This window comes from Salmo salar, chromosome ssa11 (assembly GCF_905237065.1).
Source record: "Salmo salar chromosome ssa11, Ssal_v3.1, whole genome shotgun sequence".
Taxonomy (NCBI): Eukaryota; Metazoa; Chordata; class Actinopteri; order Salmoniformes; family Salmonidae; genus Salmo; species Salmo salar.
Genome location: NC_059452.1, coordinates 81,449,814 through 81,468,986, shown reverse-complemented (window position 1 = coordinate 81,468,986; position 19,173 = coordinate 81,449,814). Strand labels below are relative to the sequence as shown.

At 43.6% G+C, this 19,173-nt stretch overlaps 1 protein-coding gene across 4 annotated transcripts in view; it reads right to left on the bottom strand.

Moving 5' to 3' along the window:
- Positions 1 to 19,173, bottom strand: part of LOC106563270 (pappalysin-1) — a 124,782-nt gene that overhangs the window by 89,103 nt on the left and 16,506 nt on the right. For all 4 annotated transcript variants that reach the window (XM_014128709.2, XM_014128710.2, XM_014128711.2 and 1 more), the window contains exons 3-6: positions 14,474 to 14,619; positions 13,848 to 14,141; positions 12,515 to 12,707; positions 11,922 to 12,043 (exon numbers count right to left, since the gene is read on the bottom strand). In XM_014128709.2, coding sequence (XP_013984184.2) covers positions 11,922 to 12,043; positions 12,515 to 12,707; positions 13,848 to 14,141; positions 14,474 to 14,619 — 755 coding nt within the window. The remainder of the gene's footprint in view (positions 1 to 11,921; positions 12,044 to 12,514; positions 12,708 to 13,847; positions 14,142 to 14,473; positions 14,620 to 19,173) is intronic.

Genomic DNA, 19,173 nt, shown 5'->3' with positions numbered 1-19,173 from the left:
TGCTGTAGCTGAACCCCTAGTTGGGTGAAATGGTATAATGTGTATATGGGGGATTCTACAGAAGTGGTGTGAATTGCTGTCCCGCCCACAAGTAAGTCTCCAAATCTAGGACATTTATTAATATTATCAAATGTTCTAATTCAATCCAAGGCAATGACAAACAATCTTAAATTCATATAGCACAAAGTCATTCGCACTATATGAGAAATTCAATCAATCAACAAGTTTTAGATTCATACAATCAACACTGAACATTTTTACAAGAACAATAGAGATTATATTTCTCTAAATTCAATTGAAAGATTTTGAAAATCAGGTTAAAAATCATGTTTTGACTATTTTGGGAATTTGGTATGCAAATAACATTTATAAAATGTATGTGTAATAGAAGGTTAATCAGAATGATCACTACTATGCATGGTTCTCCCTCTACCGCAACTCTTTCACTATGTTTCAGTAGTGACACATTTAGAGGGGTGGTAAGGAATTCAGGTAAATGTGTCAAATGTGCAATACAAACAAAGTGTGTAAGTAGTATACAGATGTAGTAGCTTAATTTTCTCACTATTTTGTTGCAAACTTGTAGTGTATTTGAGTTAAAAAAAGACTTATAATGGATGTAATTCCCACTTTGAAATTTCAGACTAGATTTGCCGTAACAAAAAATGTATCAACCCTTACAAAAATGTCCATGGATTATAATTCACAATTTCTGTTGCTGCAGGATTATCCTACGTCTGAGGACATTTCTCCCCCGAAGAGGTCGGGTGGTGGTGGTGGATGCCCCCCCCCAAAAAAAATAAAAGGATCCTACATCTGTGTATTTATGCTGTAATAGTTTATGTGTCGGGGGGCTAGGGTCAGTCTGTTATATATCTGGAGTATTTCTCCTGTCTCATCCAGTGTCCTGTGTGAATTTAAGTATGCTCCCTCTAATTCTCTCTCTTTCTTCTCTCAGAGGACCCGAGTCCTAGGACCATGCCTCAGGACTATCTGGCCTGATGACTCCTTGCTGTTCCCAGTCCACCGGGTCATTCTGCTGCTCCAATTTCAACTGTTCTAACTGCGGCTATGGAACCCTGACCTGTTCACTGGACGTGCTACCTTGTCCCGCTGCTCTTTTGGACTCTAACTCTGAATGATCGGCTATGAAAAGCCAACTGACATTTACTCCTGAGGTGCTGTCCTGTTGCACCCTCTACAACCACTGTGATTATTATTATTTGACCATGCTGGTCATTTATGAACGTTTGAACATCTTGGCCATGTTCTGTTATAATCTCCACCCGGCACTGCCAGAAGAGGACTGGCCACTCCTCAGAGCCTGGTTCCTCACTAGGTTTCTTCCTAGGTTCTGGCCTTTCTAGGGAGTTTTTCCTAGCCACCGTGCTTCTACATCTGCATTGCTTGTTGTTTGGGGTTTTAGGCTGGGTTTCTGAACAGCACTTTGTGACAGGGCTAAATGTAATGTAAAAAGGGCAAACTAAATACATTTGATTGATTGATTGATTATTGTTTGTTGGAAGATGTGTGCTGAAAGTTGGGGAGAAATAGGACAAAATTTATACCACTTCTGTAGAACAACGCATTTGGAACAGTGGTCTGACTGACTACACATGGATGAGGTCAGTGAAGTATCAGGGCTGAATGAGCTGTTGACTTTTCTCAGCAATGGACTATACGCGGCAGACAGCGGACTGAGTTCATTGCCAGTAAAGCAGGGGAGGCAGCAGACTAGCTGCAGACTGAGGTGTGTTCCTACTGAGAGGGGCCCTGCACAGGGTTCTCACTTTAGCGTCGGTCATTACAACCCCAAACAGCGCTCCTCCAGCCATATTTGGAGTCCACAGATACCTTGTATTATCCAGAGTGACGTACACCAACATTCATCAAGTGCTTTGAGAAGCCAGTGCCGCAGACACTGTGTTCTCCCTGTTTTCCTTTTGTGCACTTCCAAACTGGCAACCAACAAAACCCATTTGCTAACCTCATTTCTGGGCACTGCACAGAATTCCAGTGTTTAATCAAGTGAGCAGCGAATTCGGTTTTCAGGCCACATTATCTTAACACATGTATTATAAGTGTGTGTGTGGCCAGAATAGAGGTCACTTTGAAAAAAGGACAGAAAAGAAACTGCGGAACAGAGATGCACTTACAGTTTGTACCCAGCCTCTCTCTCTCTCTCTCTCTCTCTCTCTCTCTCTCTCTCTCTCTGGTGAGTTTTTCATTTACATTTTGAGGAAAGGAGTTTTAGCCACTGACAATGTGTTGTAACGTCAGCTGTTATGGTGGGCTGTCCTCCTGCTTTGGAACTCCTACTACGGATGCCAGAGGTTAGAGATTTACGATGAGACAGGATGGACATGTATAAAGATTATATGAATCCTTGGCAAGACCCAAGTCTATTTTTCAACACTGTAAACTTATCAGTACACTAATTTTAAGTATTACAGATTTTATCTTTCAAATCCAACTAAAACAGCACCTGCAATGACTTCTCATCTGAATTTTTCATTAAGGTTAAATCTACTCGCTGGTATATAAACAGCTCTGAAACGTTTGACCTAGCCTTGCCTCCCAGGCTGCTGAAAGGCCCCAAGGGTGATCAGACAATCCAAACCTGGCCTTTGAATAAGAGGCCTTGCTTTCTCACTTGATTAGCTAATCCCACCGGGGTATTAGCCTGTCTAGGAGAGCTCTCGTTCAAGGAAAGGGGGAAAGAGACATTGGGCGGAATTCCAGCTTAATTGCAGTAGGGTTGAATGTGGAGCACTGTGTCTGTGTGCCAGGGCCCTTCGGCATTATGTGGGAATCAGACGGTGTAGAGTCGTGGAGCGCTGGGAAAAGGGGACTGGAATTGACTGGGATACGGATGGATAAACATAGAGGGATATGTCCGGGCACGCACTCTGCTTTCTAAGAAAGGGGCCTGCCTCTCCTTCGTGTGTCACACTCTCGATAGCATACACAACAGACTGACTGACTTGGACTGAAGTAACCGTTGTCCTCCACTTTAATGGCCACAGCCACCCATTTTTGCAAACATCAATTCATGCCATGACCCCTAACTAGAGGGCATGAGAGTAACCACAATGGAAATATGTCTTGCTCACTTGTATTTTGTCCCTTGACAGCCATATGGTGTCAATTGATCAATTAATCAATCAAGCGATCCCTCATAGCAGTCAATCTTCAAGAACTTCCTCTAGTACAGTGTCGGGTTCCCGAGTGGCGCAGCGGTCTAAGGCACTGCATCGCAGTGCTAAAGGCATCACTACAGACCCTGGTTCGATTCCGGGCTGTATCACAACGGCCGGGATCGGGTGTCCCATAGGGCGGCCACAATTGGCCCAGCGTTGTCCTGGTTAGGGTTTGGCCGGTGTAGGCCATCATTGTAAGTAATCATTGTAAGTAAGAATTTGTTCTTAGGTTATACAACACAAAAAAATACAGAAAAAAAAAAAAAAATGTATGAAATGTACGCATTCACTACTGTAAGTCGCTCTGGATAAGAGCGTCTGCTAAATGACTAAAATGTAAATGTAAATGTAAATACATAGAAATTGTCTTGAAGGCCAATAAATGTCAGTCAGTAATTTATTCCATCTCTCTGCATATGATATCTGCAGTGTAAACAGTTGGCGTGGGTGACAGGGGTGAGGAATGGAGAACGTGGTGAGAAGAGAGAGTGATGGGGAAAGCAGACGGGTCTAAAGGAGAGGAGGTGACACTGACAATCCAGCGCCTCTCTTCTCCCTCGCCTGGGGACTTTCCTCATATTTCCTTCAGCACACATCCACTGCTCCTCTCCTTCTATTCCAGATCAAACCTCGTTGGCCTCCACTCAACATCCCAATGTAAAAAAAGAAATAAACTTGTCCTGGTGTGCGGATGCTTTTATATAGTGCAACTCTGGAACGCCTTAAAGAGATAATTTGGTATTTGGCATGCTAGCAGATACCCATAGACTTCCAGTCGTTGTACTAACACTAGTTAGTATTGGCTTGCGAAACTACTGTACCTATAACTTCCTTCATACTACACACAGATACATAAAAATGGTTCATATGACTCTGGGGAAGTAGATACATGTCCTCATTGCCAAAATCACAAAGTATCACTTTAAGGCAGTATCGCTTAAGATCAGGTAGCGCGCTCCAAGGATTGACATTCTCCAGAATAAGTGAGTGTACAGTACGTGCATGGCTGCGCATATCCAATAGCCCTCCATCCACAAATCATTATCTCATGACCATCATAAAGTGCTAGTTGAGATGAAGCAGGGGAAGCTGCTCTTTCTCTTTAGGTACTTTGTGTCTGAACTCTGTGACCCTGAGTCCCTGCAGTGTGCAGCCCTGGCAGCAATGGAGCAGAGACCAATGAATGTAACCCCTGTTCTCCCAGACAGACAGCGAGAGCACACACACACCAAATACTCACACACAAACACATGGTATCACATAATGCAGCGAGGCTTGACACTGCCCCGCCTTCAAAGGAGGGCGATGCTAATGAAAGCATGGCCCGACATCTGGGCCAGAGTCAGACAGGAACACTTTAGCGATGCACGGCTCAGTGCAGCAGCACATACACGCACAAATACACACACAAATACACACACAGACACAAACAGACACCTACAGTGCCGTTCATACCCCCTGACTTATTCCACATTTTGTTGTGTTACAACCTGAATAAAATGTATACCAAAAAAAATGGTTCACCCATCTACACACAATACCCCATCATGACGAAGTAAAACATGTTTTAAGACATTTTTGCAAATTCATAAAATTACAGAGATATCTCATTTACATAGGTATTCATACTCCTACATGTTAGAATCATCTTTGGCAGCAATTGCAGTTGTACGTCTTTCTAGGTACGTTTCTAAGAGCTTTGCACACATGGATTGTATAATATTTGCACATTATAATTGTTTTAATTCTTCAAGCTCTTTCAAGTTGTTTCTTGATCATTGCTACACAGCCATTTTCAAGTCTTGTCATAGACTTTCAAGCCAATTTAAGTTAAAACTGTAACTAGGCCACTCAGGAACATTCAATGTCCTCTTGCTAAGCAACTCCAGTATATATTTGGCCTTGTGTTTTAGGTTCTTGTCCTGCTGAAAGGTGAATTTGTCTCGTAGTGTCTGTTGGAAAACAGACTGAACTAGGTTTTCTTTTTTTTCAGTTTAACTTTAGTGCCTTATTGCAAACAGGATGCATGTTTTGGAATATTTTTTTTCTACACAGCTGGGGTTCCTAAACTTTTTTGGCCCACGATGCCATTTTGATATCTTAAAATTTTTGCAACCCCAACCATGTGAAAAAAAATTATGTAGGCCTAATTAACAGCCAATGATTATTTGGGGCTATGGCAGTCAATTTAAAAAAACATTCTAACAGTACTTCTGATTGTTTTCTCAACTCACCATCACATACTTTTACTGTGGGGCTATGACAGTCAATAGCAAATTAGTTTGACATTATGTATATTATCTCACCACCACTAATGAGATGGGTGTGCTTGAAGCATGTCGTGTCGGAGGTTCTCAAAGTCTGTGGGTGTGGTTGACAGTGTGCACCTCATCTCTGCTGTCACATCCAACCTGGCTTGATATTTGGTTTCAATGCAGACAAGACAGAGCACTGAATCCAGCTTCACACAGATGTGAAGGATACCATGAGTTTTATGGTGCTTTCAAGACAACTGGGAACTCAAAAAATATGAGTTCAAATCATGACGTCAGTGATCTTCAGGTCGGAAAGTCAGAGCTCTAGAAAGAGGCCAGAGTTCCCGAGTTGGATGACCGTTCAATACAATTTTTCCCAGTCTGATCTCTTTTTTTCCCCAAGTTCCCAGCTGTCTTGAACGCAATAAAGTCGGATGTTTCCGAATTCCCAGTTATGGTATTCCGTTTGTGTCAGGAACCAAAACTCCTCCATAGTGACTCGTGAACGTGTTGTCTGCAGCATTCGGTCACATGACAGCTCAATCAGCAGTTCAATTTCACTTACTGGAATGTCAACTGGGCCAGGATCACAGTCAAACGGATTGGGAAGTAGGTCCCAAAGTGGTCTTCCAAGTGTTGGAGGTGAGCAATCATCACTCGTGTGGGACACTTACTGATGCTGTTTTCTGTTCGAAACCTGCACAGCCGAGGAAAGGGGGCATGGTTCGCTTTTGAAAGACTCTCTCTCCAATAAGAGTTCTTTCCTCTGAATTCACTGATTCGGTCACACACCTGTAGAATGTTTTTGTATTTCCCGTGCATGCTTGCGTTCAGTTCGTTCAGTTTCCCAAATATGTCTGTTACATACGCAAGGAGACATTTTCTTTACATTACAAAGAAAGTCAACTAAGTCTGTTTTTCTTTACATCCATTGATAATGACAACAGTTCCTCTCTCAATGCTCTGATCCCATATCTCCAACTAGTTTTGCGAACAGGCGTGTGCGCAGTGGATGTAGTTTAATGTAGTTTACAATCAAAGTTACCTGCTGCAGTATATCTCAGAGTTCTGTTCTCAGCTCTTTTGCCGCCACTTGCTCTCCGTGTATCATACAATGCGTCCATATGGCAGAGGGAGACACATTCATAACTAGAGTGCAGAGGCCTGCCCACCGTCCTCTATAGATGGAGCCCCAACTGTGCAAAAGCCCACCATTCAATCCCATGGAATCTGTTTTTCATCAATATAGCCACGCAGCACACTGAACATCCCTTGTGCCGTTTCATGCTCCGGAAATGTGAGACAGAACAATGTGTCCTCATGAATAGCATTCCCTCATGTATAGCGAACAAAAGTCAATGCATGTGCATCTCGGCCCTCACAGCAAACGTCCATTTGGAGAGCTTAAACTGGGGAAATTTTGAGTCGTTCAGTCTTGATTGTTAGCAATAGCATAAATTCTTCCTTTAACAGTATTATCTGACAAGGGTCACATCAATATGTGAGCCTCTGCCTCACCACACATTGTTTTCACCATATCAACTACAGCCAGTAATATCAAAGTCTCTGCAATAGCGTGTGGTTTACCCCCCTATCCACATCGACAGGGCAACAGTGGAGAAGGTGGAAAGTTTTAAGTTCCTCGGCGTACATATGATTGACAAACTGAAATGGTCCACCCAAACAGACAATGTGGTGAAGAAGGCGCAACAGCGCCTCTTCAACTTTAAGAGGCGGATAAAATTTGGCTTGGCACCTAAAACCCTCTTTTACAGATGCACAATTGAGAGCATCCTGTCGGGCTGTATCACCGCCTGGTACGGCAACTGCACCGCCCACAACAGCAGGGCTCTTCAGAGGGTAGTGCGGTTTGCACAACACATCACCGGGGGCAAACTACCTGCCCTCCAGGACACGTACAGCACCCGATGTCACAGGAAGGCCAGAAAGATAACCAAGGACAACAACCACCTGAGATATTTCCTGTTCACCCCACTATCATCCAGAAGGTGAGGTCAGTATAGGTGCATCAAAGCTGGGACCGAGAGACTGAAAACAGCTTTTATCTCAAGGCCATCAGACTGTTAAATAGCCATCACTAGCACAGAGAGGCTGCTGCCTATATATACAGACTTGAAATCATTGCCCACTATAATAAATGATATACTAGTCAGTGTCTTGCATTACTCATCTCATATGTATATACTGTATTCTTTACTATCTATTGTATCTTAGCCTATTCCGCAATGACATTGCCCATCCATATATTTATATATTTTTAATTCCATTACTTTACTTAGATTTGTGAGTATCAGGTATTTGTTGTGAAATTGTTAGATATTACTTGTTAGATATTGTTGCACTGTTGGAACTAGAAGCACAAGCATTTTGCTACACCCGCAATAGCATCTGCTAAACATGTGTATGTGACCAATACAATTTGATTTGAAGTCCAACAGTCAAGTGCAGCCCATGATCTAAATGCGCTCTCTAGTATAATTTTATATTTGAATAATTTAATTTCGATTTTGAAGGTTAACAACATTACAATGATATGGAGATACAAACACGATATTATAATATGTATATATTTTTGTATATGTATATTTTGGGGAGTGGGGGGGATTTTGGAAATTCCCTCAACCACATTTTGGGAACTTTTTCTGTACAGGCTTCCTTCTTTTCACTCTGTCATTTAGGTTAGTATTGTGGATTAACTACAATGCTGTTGATCCATCCTCAGTTTTGTCCTATTACAGCCATTAATCTCTGTAACTGTTTTAAAGTCACCATTGGCCTCATGGTGAAATCCATGAGCGGTTTCCTTCCTCTCCGGCAACTGAGTTAGGAAGGACGCTTGTATCTTTGTGCTGACTGGGTGTATTGATCCACCATCCAAAGTGTAAATAATAACTTCACCATGCTCAAAGGGATATTTAATGTCGATTTAACTTTTTTTTTTGCCATCCCCCGATAGATGCCCTTATTTGCGAGGTGAGGAAAACCTCCCTGGTCTTTGTGGTTGAATCTGTGTTTGAAATGTACTGCTCGACTGAGGAATATTACAGATAATGTGTGGGGTACAAAGATGAGGCAGTCATTCAAAAATCATGTTAAACACTATTATTGCACACAGAGTGAGTCCATGCAACTTATTATGTGACTTGTTAAGCACATTTTTACTGCTGAAAGTATTTAGGCTTGCCATAACAAAGAGGTTGAATATTTATGGACTCAAGTTATTTCAGCTTTTAAAATCTGATGAATTTCTAAATATTTCTAAAAACATAATTCCACTATGGGGTATTGTGCGTAGGCCAGTGACACAAAATCGCAATTTAATCAATTTCAAACACAACAAATTGTGGAAAAAGTAAAGTGGTGTGAATACTTTTTGAAGGCACTGTATACTGTAAGGCACTGTATACTGTACATGTGTGCACGCATTACTTTGCACACACACATCCCAGGTCTTTCACGTACATCCACACACTCTCCTGGTTCCAACCAGCTGCAAAATCCTCCTGAACCACATGCAATTCACTTAACTATCTTGGGTGGTTTCCACATGGTTTCTTCCCTCAATTTTTTCATCCTCTTCCCCCAGCCATATTTCTTGTGGGTCTAGAGCAGTAAAGATTTACTAGGGGTGCTCCAGCTCTCTCTCTGACCATGCTAGGGTTTCCTGTGGTGTGAGGACACAAGCCACGGGACTGACAGGTGTCAGGCGTGTTACACACACACGCGCACAAACGCGCACATGTACGCCTGTACATGCCCATTCACACACACATGCCTGGACATGCCCACCATCCCTTGCACACACGTGCACACACACACACACACACACACACACATCAGTGGAGGCTGGTTGGAGGAGCTATGGGAGGACGGGCTCATTGTAATGGCTGGAATGGAATAAATGGAACAGTATAAAACACATCAAACATATGGAAGGCACATGTTTGACTCCGTTCCATTTATTCCATTCCAGCCATTACTATTAGCCCATCCTTCTCTAGCTCCTCTCACCAGCCTCCACTGACACACACCAATACATATTCAACCACACATACATGTACACACACTAATGGTATTGGCATTATGCTTGCTTGCATCGACGGGATGTCTGTGGGTGGAGGTTACTTGACTGCCATAAGCTGTCACTTCTGCAGAGACAATGCGCTCACACACACACACACACACACACACACACACACACACACACACACACACACACACACACACACACACACACACACACACACACACACACACACACACACACACACACACACACACACACACACAAACAAACATGAAGCCAGCTGTTAGGAGCCTGTGATGGACTAGCATCGGCGTGTAAACAGGGGAGTGGAAATCTGCTGCTTGCTAACATGGAGCGCTTCCAATCGGGAAATCAGAGAGAGGTTTACACACAGCACGCAGACAAGCCCAGACATGCCTCTCACACACACTGTAGCCTGTGTGGAGCAATGACTTTGCAAACAGACAGACACACAGACACGTGCGCAGGCGCACACAAGCACGCACACACACACACCGTTCTAGCGCCCGTCTGATCCCGAGCCCAATGAGTCACTGGGCTCATTATTAGCCATGTGCTGTCGGACACCTGCCAAGCTGATCAGATCTCACTGGATTCTACAGACTCTAGCTCTGACCCTGAAAGACTGCAGCATTTTATAATGAGTTCACAACCACAGAATAACAATGGAATAACTTTGAAGCTTGGGGAACTGTGCCATCGTGGCATCTCTATCAACATACCAACACAGTAGGGATCATTTATTCCTTATCAGTTTATTTCTTATCAGAGGACCTAGGAGAGAGTTTTAAGACCTCCGTATCTCTATATTTAGACAAGATTGAATAGACTGATCTAGTCCTGCTGATCTAGTACTGCTCTAGTCCTAATGTACAGGTATTATTAGCTGTGAATTTAGCTTCCACTAGACTTGGTATATGATAATAATGGCAGATTTACTGAGACACAGATACACACACACAGATACACACACAGATACACACACTGAACAATGCTTACTACTGCAGCTGCCAGAACCAGCTAGCGGTCAGAGGTACACAGCTGTGCAGACTATTTATAAAGGCCAAATTCCACCTCCCTAAAATCCACTGCAAGAGCTGGGGGAGAGAGGGGGAGAAAAATACATCCTATTTCGGGAATGCTGCTGATTGAAGCATTAGCTGTCCTCAATTTCCCTGATAACAAATGGGGAAAATTACATTACAGACATGGTCCGAGAAGAGCTCTCCCCAGTTCCCACCATGCCTGTCGCTGTGAGCCCACGTTTGGGATTTCTGGGATACGGAATCTCCATTCCCTTATGAACGCAGGCTCAACTTTCACTCCCTCTGCATCCCTCAGCTCGTGTCAAGGGCTGTGACTCAAATGAATCATTTGCATCTTTGGGGCTCGACTCAGCGACCATATGATTAGCATGTTTGAGAGTTGACTCAGAAGCCAAATAAAGCAAGATACTGGCTTAGAGTGAATAGTGAGATTTGATGATGTGGGGAAGATACTATCAGCTAGAGAAAAAGGAGGGGGGGTGATTTTACAGAAGGAGGATTCATAGGAGGAAGAAGTTCAGGTGTGTTATTGACAGGGTGGGGTTACATTGACAATGTGTGTGGGGTGTGGGAGGTGGGTGGGTTGGTGGGTTGGTGGGCATGCCTTATAAGGCAGGGTGGGTGGTACACAGTAGCTACTGTATGTTCTGGGGTAGGATGGTTAGAATCCAGGCGAGTAAATGTAAATGAATGGGGAAAGTGAGTAAGGAGAAGTACACTGAGATGTGACGTTTACAGAGGTTTTAGTGATGAATGGAGGATGTGAATGAGGTGGGTAAGTTGTTTTGGCCTGTGTGAGACAGAGATGAGAGCCAGTGGGCTACAGTAGGCCCTGAGTTTGTCCAGTCAGTCAGAGAAACAGACAGACCGACATGTGTGGTAATAAATAATCCAGGATATAGTGGTCTTACCTTCTACCAGCTCTCACAATCTCATGTCAGAATTAGACATTCATCCACGTTTCTCAAACATCAAATTTTGAAGTGTTTAAAGTTAAGTTAAGGCATTAACTCTGAATTTTTAAGGTTAGGATTAAGTTCAGGCATTAAATCCAAATTCTTATGGTTAGGCATTAACTCCGAATGGTTAAGGTTTGGGACAGGCTTAAAACAAAAATACACAAAAAAATTTATATCGCTGGATTTGAACTTGCAACCTTTGGAATCAGAGGCATATGCTTACACCCATCCATCATCCCTGTCCACAATGCCCTATCAAAACCAAAATCTACTTGAAGGTAACAGCGCTCACTGTTGCCCCTATTTGCCGGTTTCCACGTCATCTTCTGAAGTCCTCAGACATGGATGGACGTTGAATACTGACTTGTATCACGGATGACCTGGCTGCTTACCTTCGGCCTCGCGGGGGCTCCAGTGTCCAGAGGGGGCGCAGGGTCGTGGGGACGAGGAGTTGGATGCATACTGCATCAGTACCCGGCCCTCTGTGCATTTATCACACACTGATCCCACTTCTCTAGGAAACCAACAGACAGGCACACCAACCAACTTAGATACAGTTTATATGGAAACACACTCACTTAGATACAGTTTATATGGAAACACACTCACTTAGATACAGTTTATATGGAAACACACTCACTTAGATACAGTTTATATGGAAACACACTCACTTAGATACAGTTTATATGGAAACACACTCACTTAGATACAGTTTATATGGAAACACACTCACTTAGATACAGTTTATATGGAAACACACTCAGATACAGTCCAATTGGATTGGCCCTCATTTAAATACAGGCCATATAGACATGCAGGTACTACTCACTTATATACAGTCAAATAGAGAGGTGTTAATTTAGATGTGATCCAAACAGACAGTCAACCCATTTATCCAAAATATCTCCAGGTCCTTTGCAGAGTGGAGGTCAATGCAAAAATATCCCCATTGTGCTGCCTGCCCCATTCGTCAAGCTAATTTCACCTGTTGTAGAAGTGGCTGGAAATAGGCGGGAACCACTCCAGGGTAATGGCGGCATGCTCTTGCTCCACCACTTGGGGTGCCATGGGCACAGGGGGTGGCTTGGACTCGGGCTGCCACGTCTGGTAGATCAGGTCCAGGTAGCAGTGCATCCGGGCAACTTGGTTGGAGGTGAAAGAGTTCGTACAGTCGTCATCTACGTGGAAGAGATCAGATCAGAAACAGTTTAATATGATGGCTTGTAGATTATGTATTAACGTAAACTAAGTGGGATTTAGAATGTATTTTCTTTTAGAGCAGGTTAAAGGTAAAAGGTTGAATTAACCAATAGGGGAAGGTTAGGGAAGCACTAAGAAGTAATGTACATTTATACATACAGTAGATAGAAAAACAGGGCCTGGTATATACATAGTCTGTAGCAATGTTATTAAGAGAAGAGATATTCTTAAAGTCTCTACAGGTCCATGACCTGAACATACATTAGAATATATCGAGTGAGTTTTTCCAATGCAATGTCCTTGCTACATTCCACACCTGCCAAGGCACACATATGTGACACTCGGGTTCGGCATACTGTATGGTTGGACATTCCTACAGATGTAGAATTTCAATTTGAGACAGTTTGCTACAGCAGGAAAATAATCCTGCAGCAACAGGAAATGTGAATGATTATGTGGATAATAGGGGTTGATACATTTCTGAAATTTCAAAGTGGAAATAACAAACTTCAGAATACTTTTAAAACCTCAAATAAACTACAAGTTGTACATTTGCTGCATTGCAGGGAAGTTCTCCTGCAACAGGGTGATCAAATTAAGATCCTACATCTGTTTGTGCTCTGTGTTTATTTCTGATTGAGGGTTATCCCTAGTTACCACAGCCACAAAGTCGCTATATCGTAAACAATCATAAAAACAAAAAGTAGGTTTTTGGTCTTCATTTAAGGTTAGGGGTTAGGCATAAGGTTAACAGTTTGGTTCAGGTTAGTGTTAGGTTCAAAATCAGATTTTAAGAAGAGAAATTGTAGAAATAGGCGAGGTTTAGCGATAATTATGACTTTGTGGCCGTGGTAACTAGTGACAACCCTGAGTTAGGGAGTGCAGCGTGTGATGGGTTTTTGGACGATCTGGACATGTTTGTATGGCGTGGTGTGTGTGTGTGTGTGTGTGTGTGTTTGTGCATGCGTACATCGTGTGTGTGTGCCTGTTCATCTGTGTCATAAAGTGTGCACTTGTTTGTATGTGTGTTTATGAATGTGAGTGCATGAGTATGTGTGCGTGTGTGTGTGCGTGCATGTGCGTGTTTCTGTGCTTGTATGTGAGCTGTGCAATCTCACCTGCATAGCTCATGTAGTTGTTGTACGGTGTGTTTGTGAAGTGTCGACGCCCGCAGGTGTCGTTGCCAGGCTCAGGGTCTCTGCAGTGCTTGTACTTGGGAGTGGGGTTAGTGTCTTCACACAGATCTCCTGTCTCCAATGAGGGCTCAGTCTCCAGACATGCATCGTTACACGACTCAATCTCTGAGATCCCCCGGAACACGTGGTACAGCCCAAGACTGTGGCCGATCTCATGGATCATGGTGTGGTTGTGACCAAATGTGCCGTAGAAGGAGGGGTTCAGAACAATGCCACCTACAAATGGAGAGCAGACACAGACAAACACCTATTCACACTAGAAAGTACTGGAAGCTGGAGTGGGATTGAGACAATGCATTATTCATCGACCCACACAGCTTCATTATCACCTTCCTCCCTGTCAGAGCGGAGGTAGAGAGACTGCAATTACTCCCAATCAACAATGTGAGGCTGTTGAGCAGGAGGTGTGTGTGTGTGTGTGTGTGTGTGTGTGTGTGTGTGTGTGTGTGTGTGTGTGTGTGTGTGTGTGTGTGTGTGTGTGTGTGTGTGTGTGTGTGTGTGTGTGTGTGTGTGTGTGTGTGTGTGTGTGTGTGTGTGTGTGTGTTTACCCAAATGTGTTAAGGCTTCTTTGTCCCACGGCCAAGTGGCGACTCCAGCCAAGTCTTCATCAGACGAGTTGGCAAAGAAGACGTTCAGGTGAGTAGAGCCATCCAGATTCAGGATCTCTTTCAGCTCCTTTACATCCAGATATGCTCTGGAGACCAGAGAGATAGACAGAAAGAGAGAGATACTTAAACAATGTACTGTAGTTCCTAGGAAAGAGAGCCAGTTCATTTCACATCACAATAGTGCCTGAGAGCAAAGACTTCAGATTTACAATGGGCCCTGGAGCAAAGTTATTTCCTATTTCTGAAGAAGAATTTTAACATTTCTGACAACAATAGACCCTTAAGAAAAGAGGTAGCTAGATCATTCCTGGAGCTGAGACAGGCTTCAGATCAGATTGAAACAGAATTTAGGTAGGTAGTCTAGAGCCCACCTTGAGCAGATCTGATTAAGATGTGTTTACCGTGCTTGGCTAATACTATGCAAGAGGTGGACATGGAATATCATATGAGAACACATAATCCACCCCATGAAACTGTCAGTCCCCTTCTCTCTGCCCATGTCAAAAGCCCTTATTCAATTACCAAGATCTTGGTCTTGGCAAATCCTATTGAGAAGATCAGTGAAGTCTTAAAGGAGAGAGTAATATGTTGCAAATGTGAGTTTTTTCAGTCCATAGTTGTCCGCTGTTTTTGTGAAGACAAGGGCAACTGGAGGTGAAGTAAAAAACATCGCTCTCTGATTTATCATCACGAATCAGATTGACAAACATGCAGTAGAACAAGTTGCATTTCACGTTTTGACCCTTATTTCACCCATGTTTGAGTTTCTTGTTTGTAAGAATCACAAAATATACACCTTCTATAATGTCTGGTTCTAAACCATGGCGTTATAGGCGACCAGCCAAAGAGAAAAACATTTATATCTACAGGGGGAGACGACGGCAGAAAATTGACCTGCTATATTTTATGTAATTACATGAACGATTAATTTGAGAGAGCCCTAGCAGCTTCACATGGCTAGTAAAGCAAGTCTGGAACCAACAGGACCCTGAACAGCTTCTACCCCCAAGCCACAAGACTGCTAAATAGTTAGTTAAACAGTTAACCAATAGCTACCCGGACTATCTGTATTGACCGTTTTTGTACTAACTCTTTTGACTCATCACATTCACTGCTGTTACTGTTTATTATCTATCCTGTTGCCTAGTCACTTTATCTCTACCTATATGTACATATCTACCTCAATTATCTCGTACCCCTGCACATCAACTCTGTACTGGTATCCCATGTATATAGGCAAGTTATCATTACTCATTGTGTATTTATTCCTTGTGCAATTATTTTTCTATTATTTCCCAAAAATTCTCTCCGCATAGTTGGGAAGGACCCAGAAGTAAGCATTTTACACCTGTTGTTTACGAAGCATGTGACAAATTCACAAAGCGAAGAAGAGGAAGGGAGGTCTCAGAATCAGGGAGAGAATCCATGAGTTGGGAAGGAGGGCAACAGAGCACGAGGGTGAAGCAGGCAGCCATAAACGTGAACAACAAACATGACAAATGAGGACATCGTAAAAGGAAGAAGAAGAAAAAAAAGTGCCCGTAAAAAGTTGCAGTAAAAACCATTGGTGTCAGGCCGGCCAAGGTACAGTACAGTATGTCATCCTCCTTAGTGGATAAAAATATAGCCTGAACTACCATCCATAGCACTGGAGGAGTGGAGGACACTGGAGTGTCATAAAGTATAATTGGAGTGACTGATCGTGGCAGATGACATGTTAGGATATGGTTTGTCAAGCGTCGGGACAGAATAATGAAGGCTTTATAGGAGGTTGGGCCAAACCAAGAGGTGCAGATAGGGGAAGTACATGTCGTTATGGCACACCACAGCTGTTAGAGTGTGGTACAGGAGGACAAGCTGTACCCTTCTGCTCCCTTTGACGTCAATGGACATCTTTTACAAAAGATCTGTAGCTACATCTGATTGAGGGTTTCACATATCAATAACTGTACTGTCTACCAGCAATATAAAAAAAAACGAGTTCTTCAGGGGCTGGTCAAGTATGTCAGTATTGTTAATTGAATTACTGTACGCACTTAAACTGTTTCACAACCCCCTGCTGCTGATGATCTGGCTCTTCCAGGACCAGCAGGTGAGGAAGGATAAGGATGCTGTGTTAGTTTAGTTCCTGTCACAGGGGCTGGGCCAGGTATGTTTGGAATAAAGGAGCGGCATAGTGGAAAAGTCCTCCATGGCCTATGGGAGAGCAGAGGCGCGCACAGGGCCCAGACCTACAGAGAGCACATGATATAATGTCCCTCTCCCTAATAATTTCAGGAATTTCATTATTTCCTCTGAAAATATTTGTCCGGCTTTTTGGCCGCCGTGCATGAGGGGGGAAAAGGATCAGGGGGGTTTAATGGGGAGATGAGTAAGTCAGCGACAGATAAAAGCAGTACTACTGTAGATCAGAACCCATCTGATCTGAGTTCAATTAGGTTTAATGCACTGGCTTCGTTACAACAACACAACACACATCAGATGTGGACTGGATGGACGGATGCAGGCTGTGGCCTTGGCTGGCGCACAAACAGCAGGGTTTAGCATGACTGCATAAAAACAGGCCAGGCTGCATGTGTGTCTGTCAGGTTGCATGGATTTGCACTCTTCTGTGTGTATACATATGTGATTAGATTTGTAGGAAAGTAATTGACTGCTTGATGTAGTGGGAGGCTGTTGAGAAAGGGGAGAGAGCAGTGGCTGTCTGACATCACTTTAGCCAGTGTCGTCCCTGGGAGTGAGTATGCCAGTCTTGGACCAGTCATGCGATCGACTTTGTCTCTCTCCCTCTCTAACACGCTCTCTCACTTCCCTGTCTCTCCCCCTCTCTCTTCTGCGTTCTCCCTCCTTCCGGTTCTTCCTCTTTCCATCCGCCTTCCCTGTCTCCATTCCCTGGACTCAAGTCCCTTCTCTAAGGATGTCCTGTCTCTGGTATAACCCAAATTAGGACCTGAGGGTCAGTCTCACCCCCCTCAGCGCTCCTCTCCCCTCATCGCTTACCCTTAACCCTTACCCTTCATCCTCTATCCCTCGCCTCTAGCCCCTCGTCTTGCACTTTCATAAGAGACGAGCCACACAAGAGAGATAGAATTTTCCATTCATTTGAACACTCCACTTTGCATGCATGCCCTGGGAAGAGAATCTAGATTTTAGAAAGAGATGTTGCGAGAAGACCCTCAGAGAGAAGAGGCGAGAGGAGAAAAGAAGGAAAATGTAACTTCACTAAATTCAGACGTCAGCAGGCATCTGTTCCGAGGCAGTCCGGGGTGTGATGAGCGCTCAAACTGCTGTGTTAATGCTTGTATATCTGATACATATTAAATGGAGGATTATGACTTCATCCATTTACACCCATATATAATTCATATAAGCCCATAAATGTGCCTCGTATACATATGTCTGGGGCTGCTGAGTGTGAAACGCTGTGGTGAGTTGGCAGTGTTACAGCCAAGAAATCCTCAGCTCTCCTGTCATCGGCTCGGTCAACACCACAGATCCTAAAGCCATCATTCATCCCTGCCTTTATTACCACACTCATGCTCTTTTTCTCCATCAATATATATATATATATTTTTCACCTTCCAAAGAAGACACAACATACATAAGACCAAGTGTTGACACTCGGATTTCAAAGGTTGGACACCCGAGCTAGACAACTGGGATTTCCACAGTTACAGAGTTACAGTACAGTACTGAGTATATAGGGCCTGAGCCTAGAAACACATTATATAATTTCCAGTGCTTGTAGTTCTTCTGTTTATAACCAACACTCTTAATAGTGTTGGTGGTGTGTCCATACCAACCAATCATGACCATAAACTTGGGTTTCAGAGGTGGTGGGACAGCCTTCAAAATGTGTTGTCATTGTCGGGTAAATTTCAACATGACAGTTTTCCATGTGACTGCCACTGTACGACATTTCTGTACCATCTCAACCATGTAAATTATAATCAACTCCTGATTGGGAGTTTTTCCAAATCAAATCAACTATGGTGGTGATAGCAATAACAGTACTTCAACTGTCTTTCCTAACTCTTTAGTTGAGGTAGATGGAAAAGGCCAATCTTAAACTTTTACTCAACACCTCTCCGCCCCACACCCTGACCCCAATGACCCTATTGACATCCATCACCCCCCTCTGTGGCCCACCCTCCCTACCTCACCCCACCTCAGCATCCCACCCAGTACCGGCTGATGACATGTGGGGACGAACACAGGTGAACTCAGTCTGGGCCGGGGTCAACCAACCAACAGGTGCATTTACAAAGGTGTTACGGCTTTCAAGGGAGAGTGCTAACAGCTAGTTTTATGCCCTGGGGTGAATGGTGAAACCATTAACATGGGCCTGGTTTATGAGCTGCAGGGCTTAGAAGACAGATTGTAAAGCACCCAACTCAATGGTCCTGGGAGAATACACTCATTGAGAAAGACAGGAGGGAGTGGGCTGGGCTGGGGTGAGAGAGTGTGTGTGTGTGTGTGTGTGTGTGTGTGTGTGTGTGTGTGTGTGTGTGTGTGTGTGTGTGTGTGTGTGTGTGTGTGTGTGTGTGTGTGTGTGTGTGTGTGTGTGTGTGTGTGTGTGTGTGTGTGTGTGTGTGTGTGTGTGTGTGTAACCATTAACCTGCCACTGTGCCAGGGAGAGA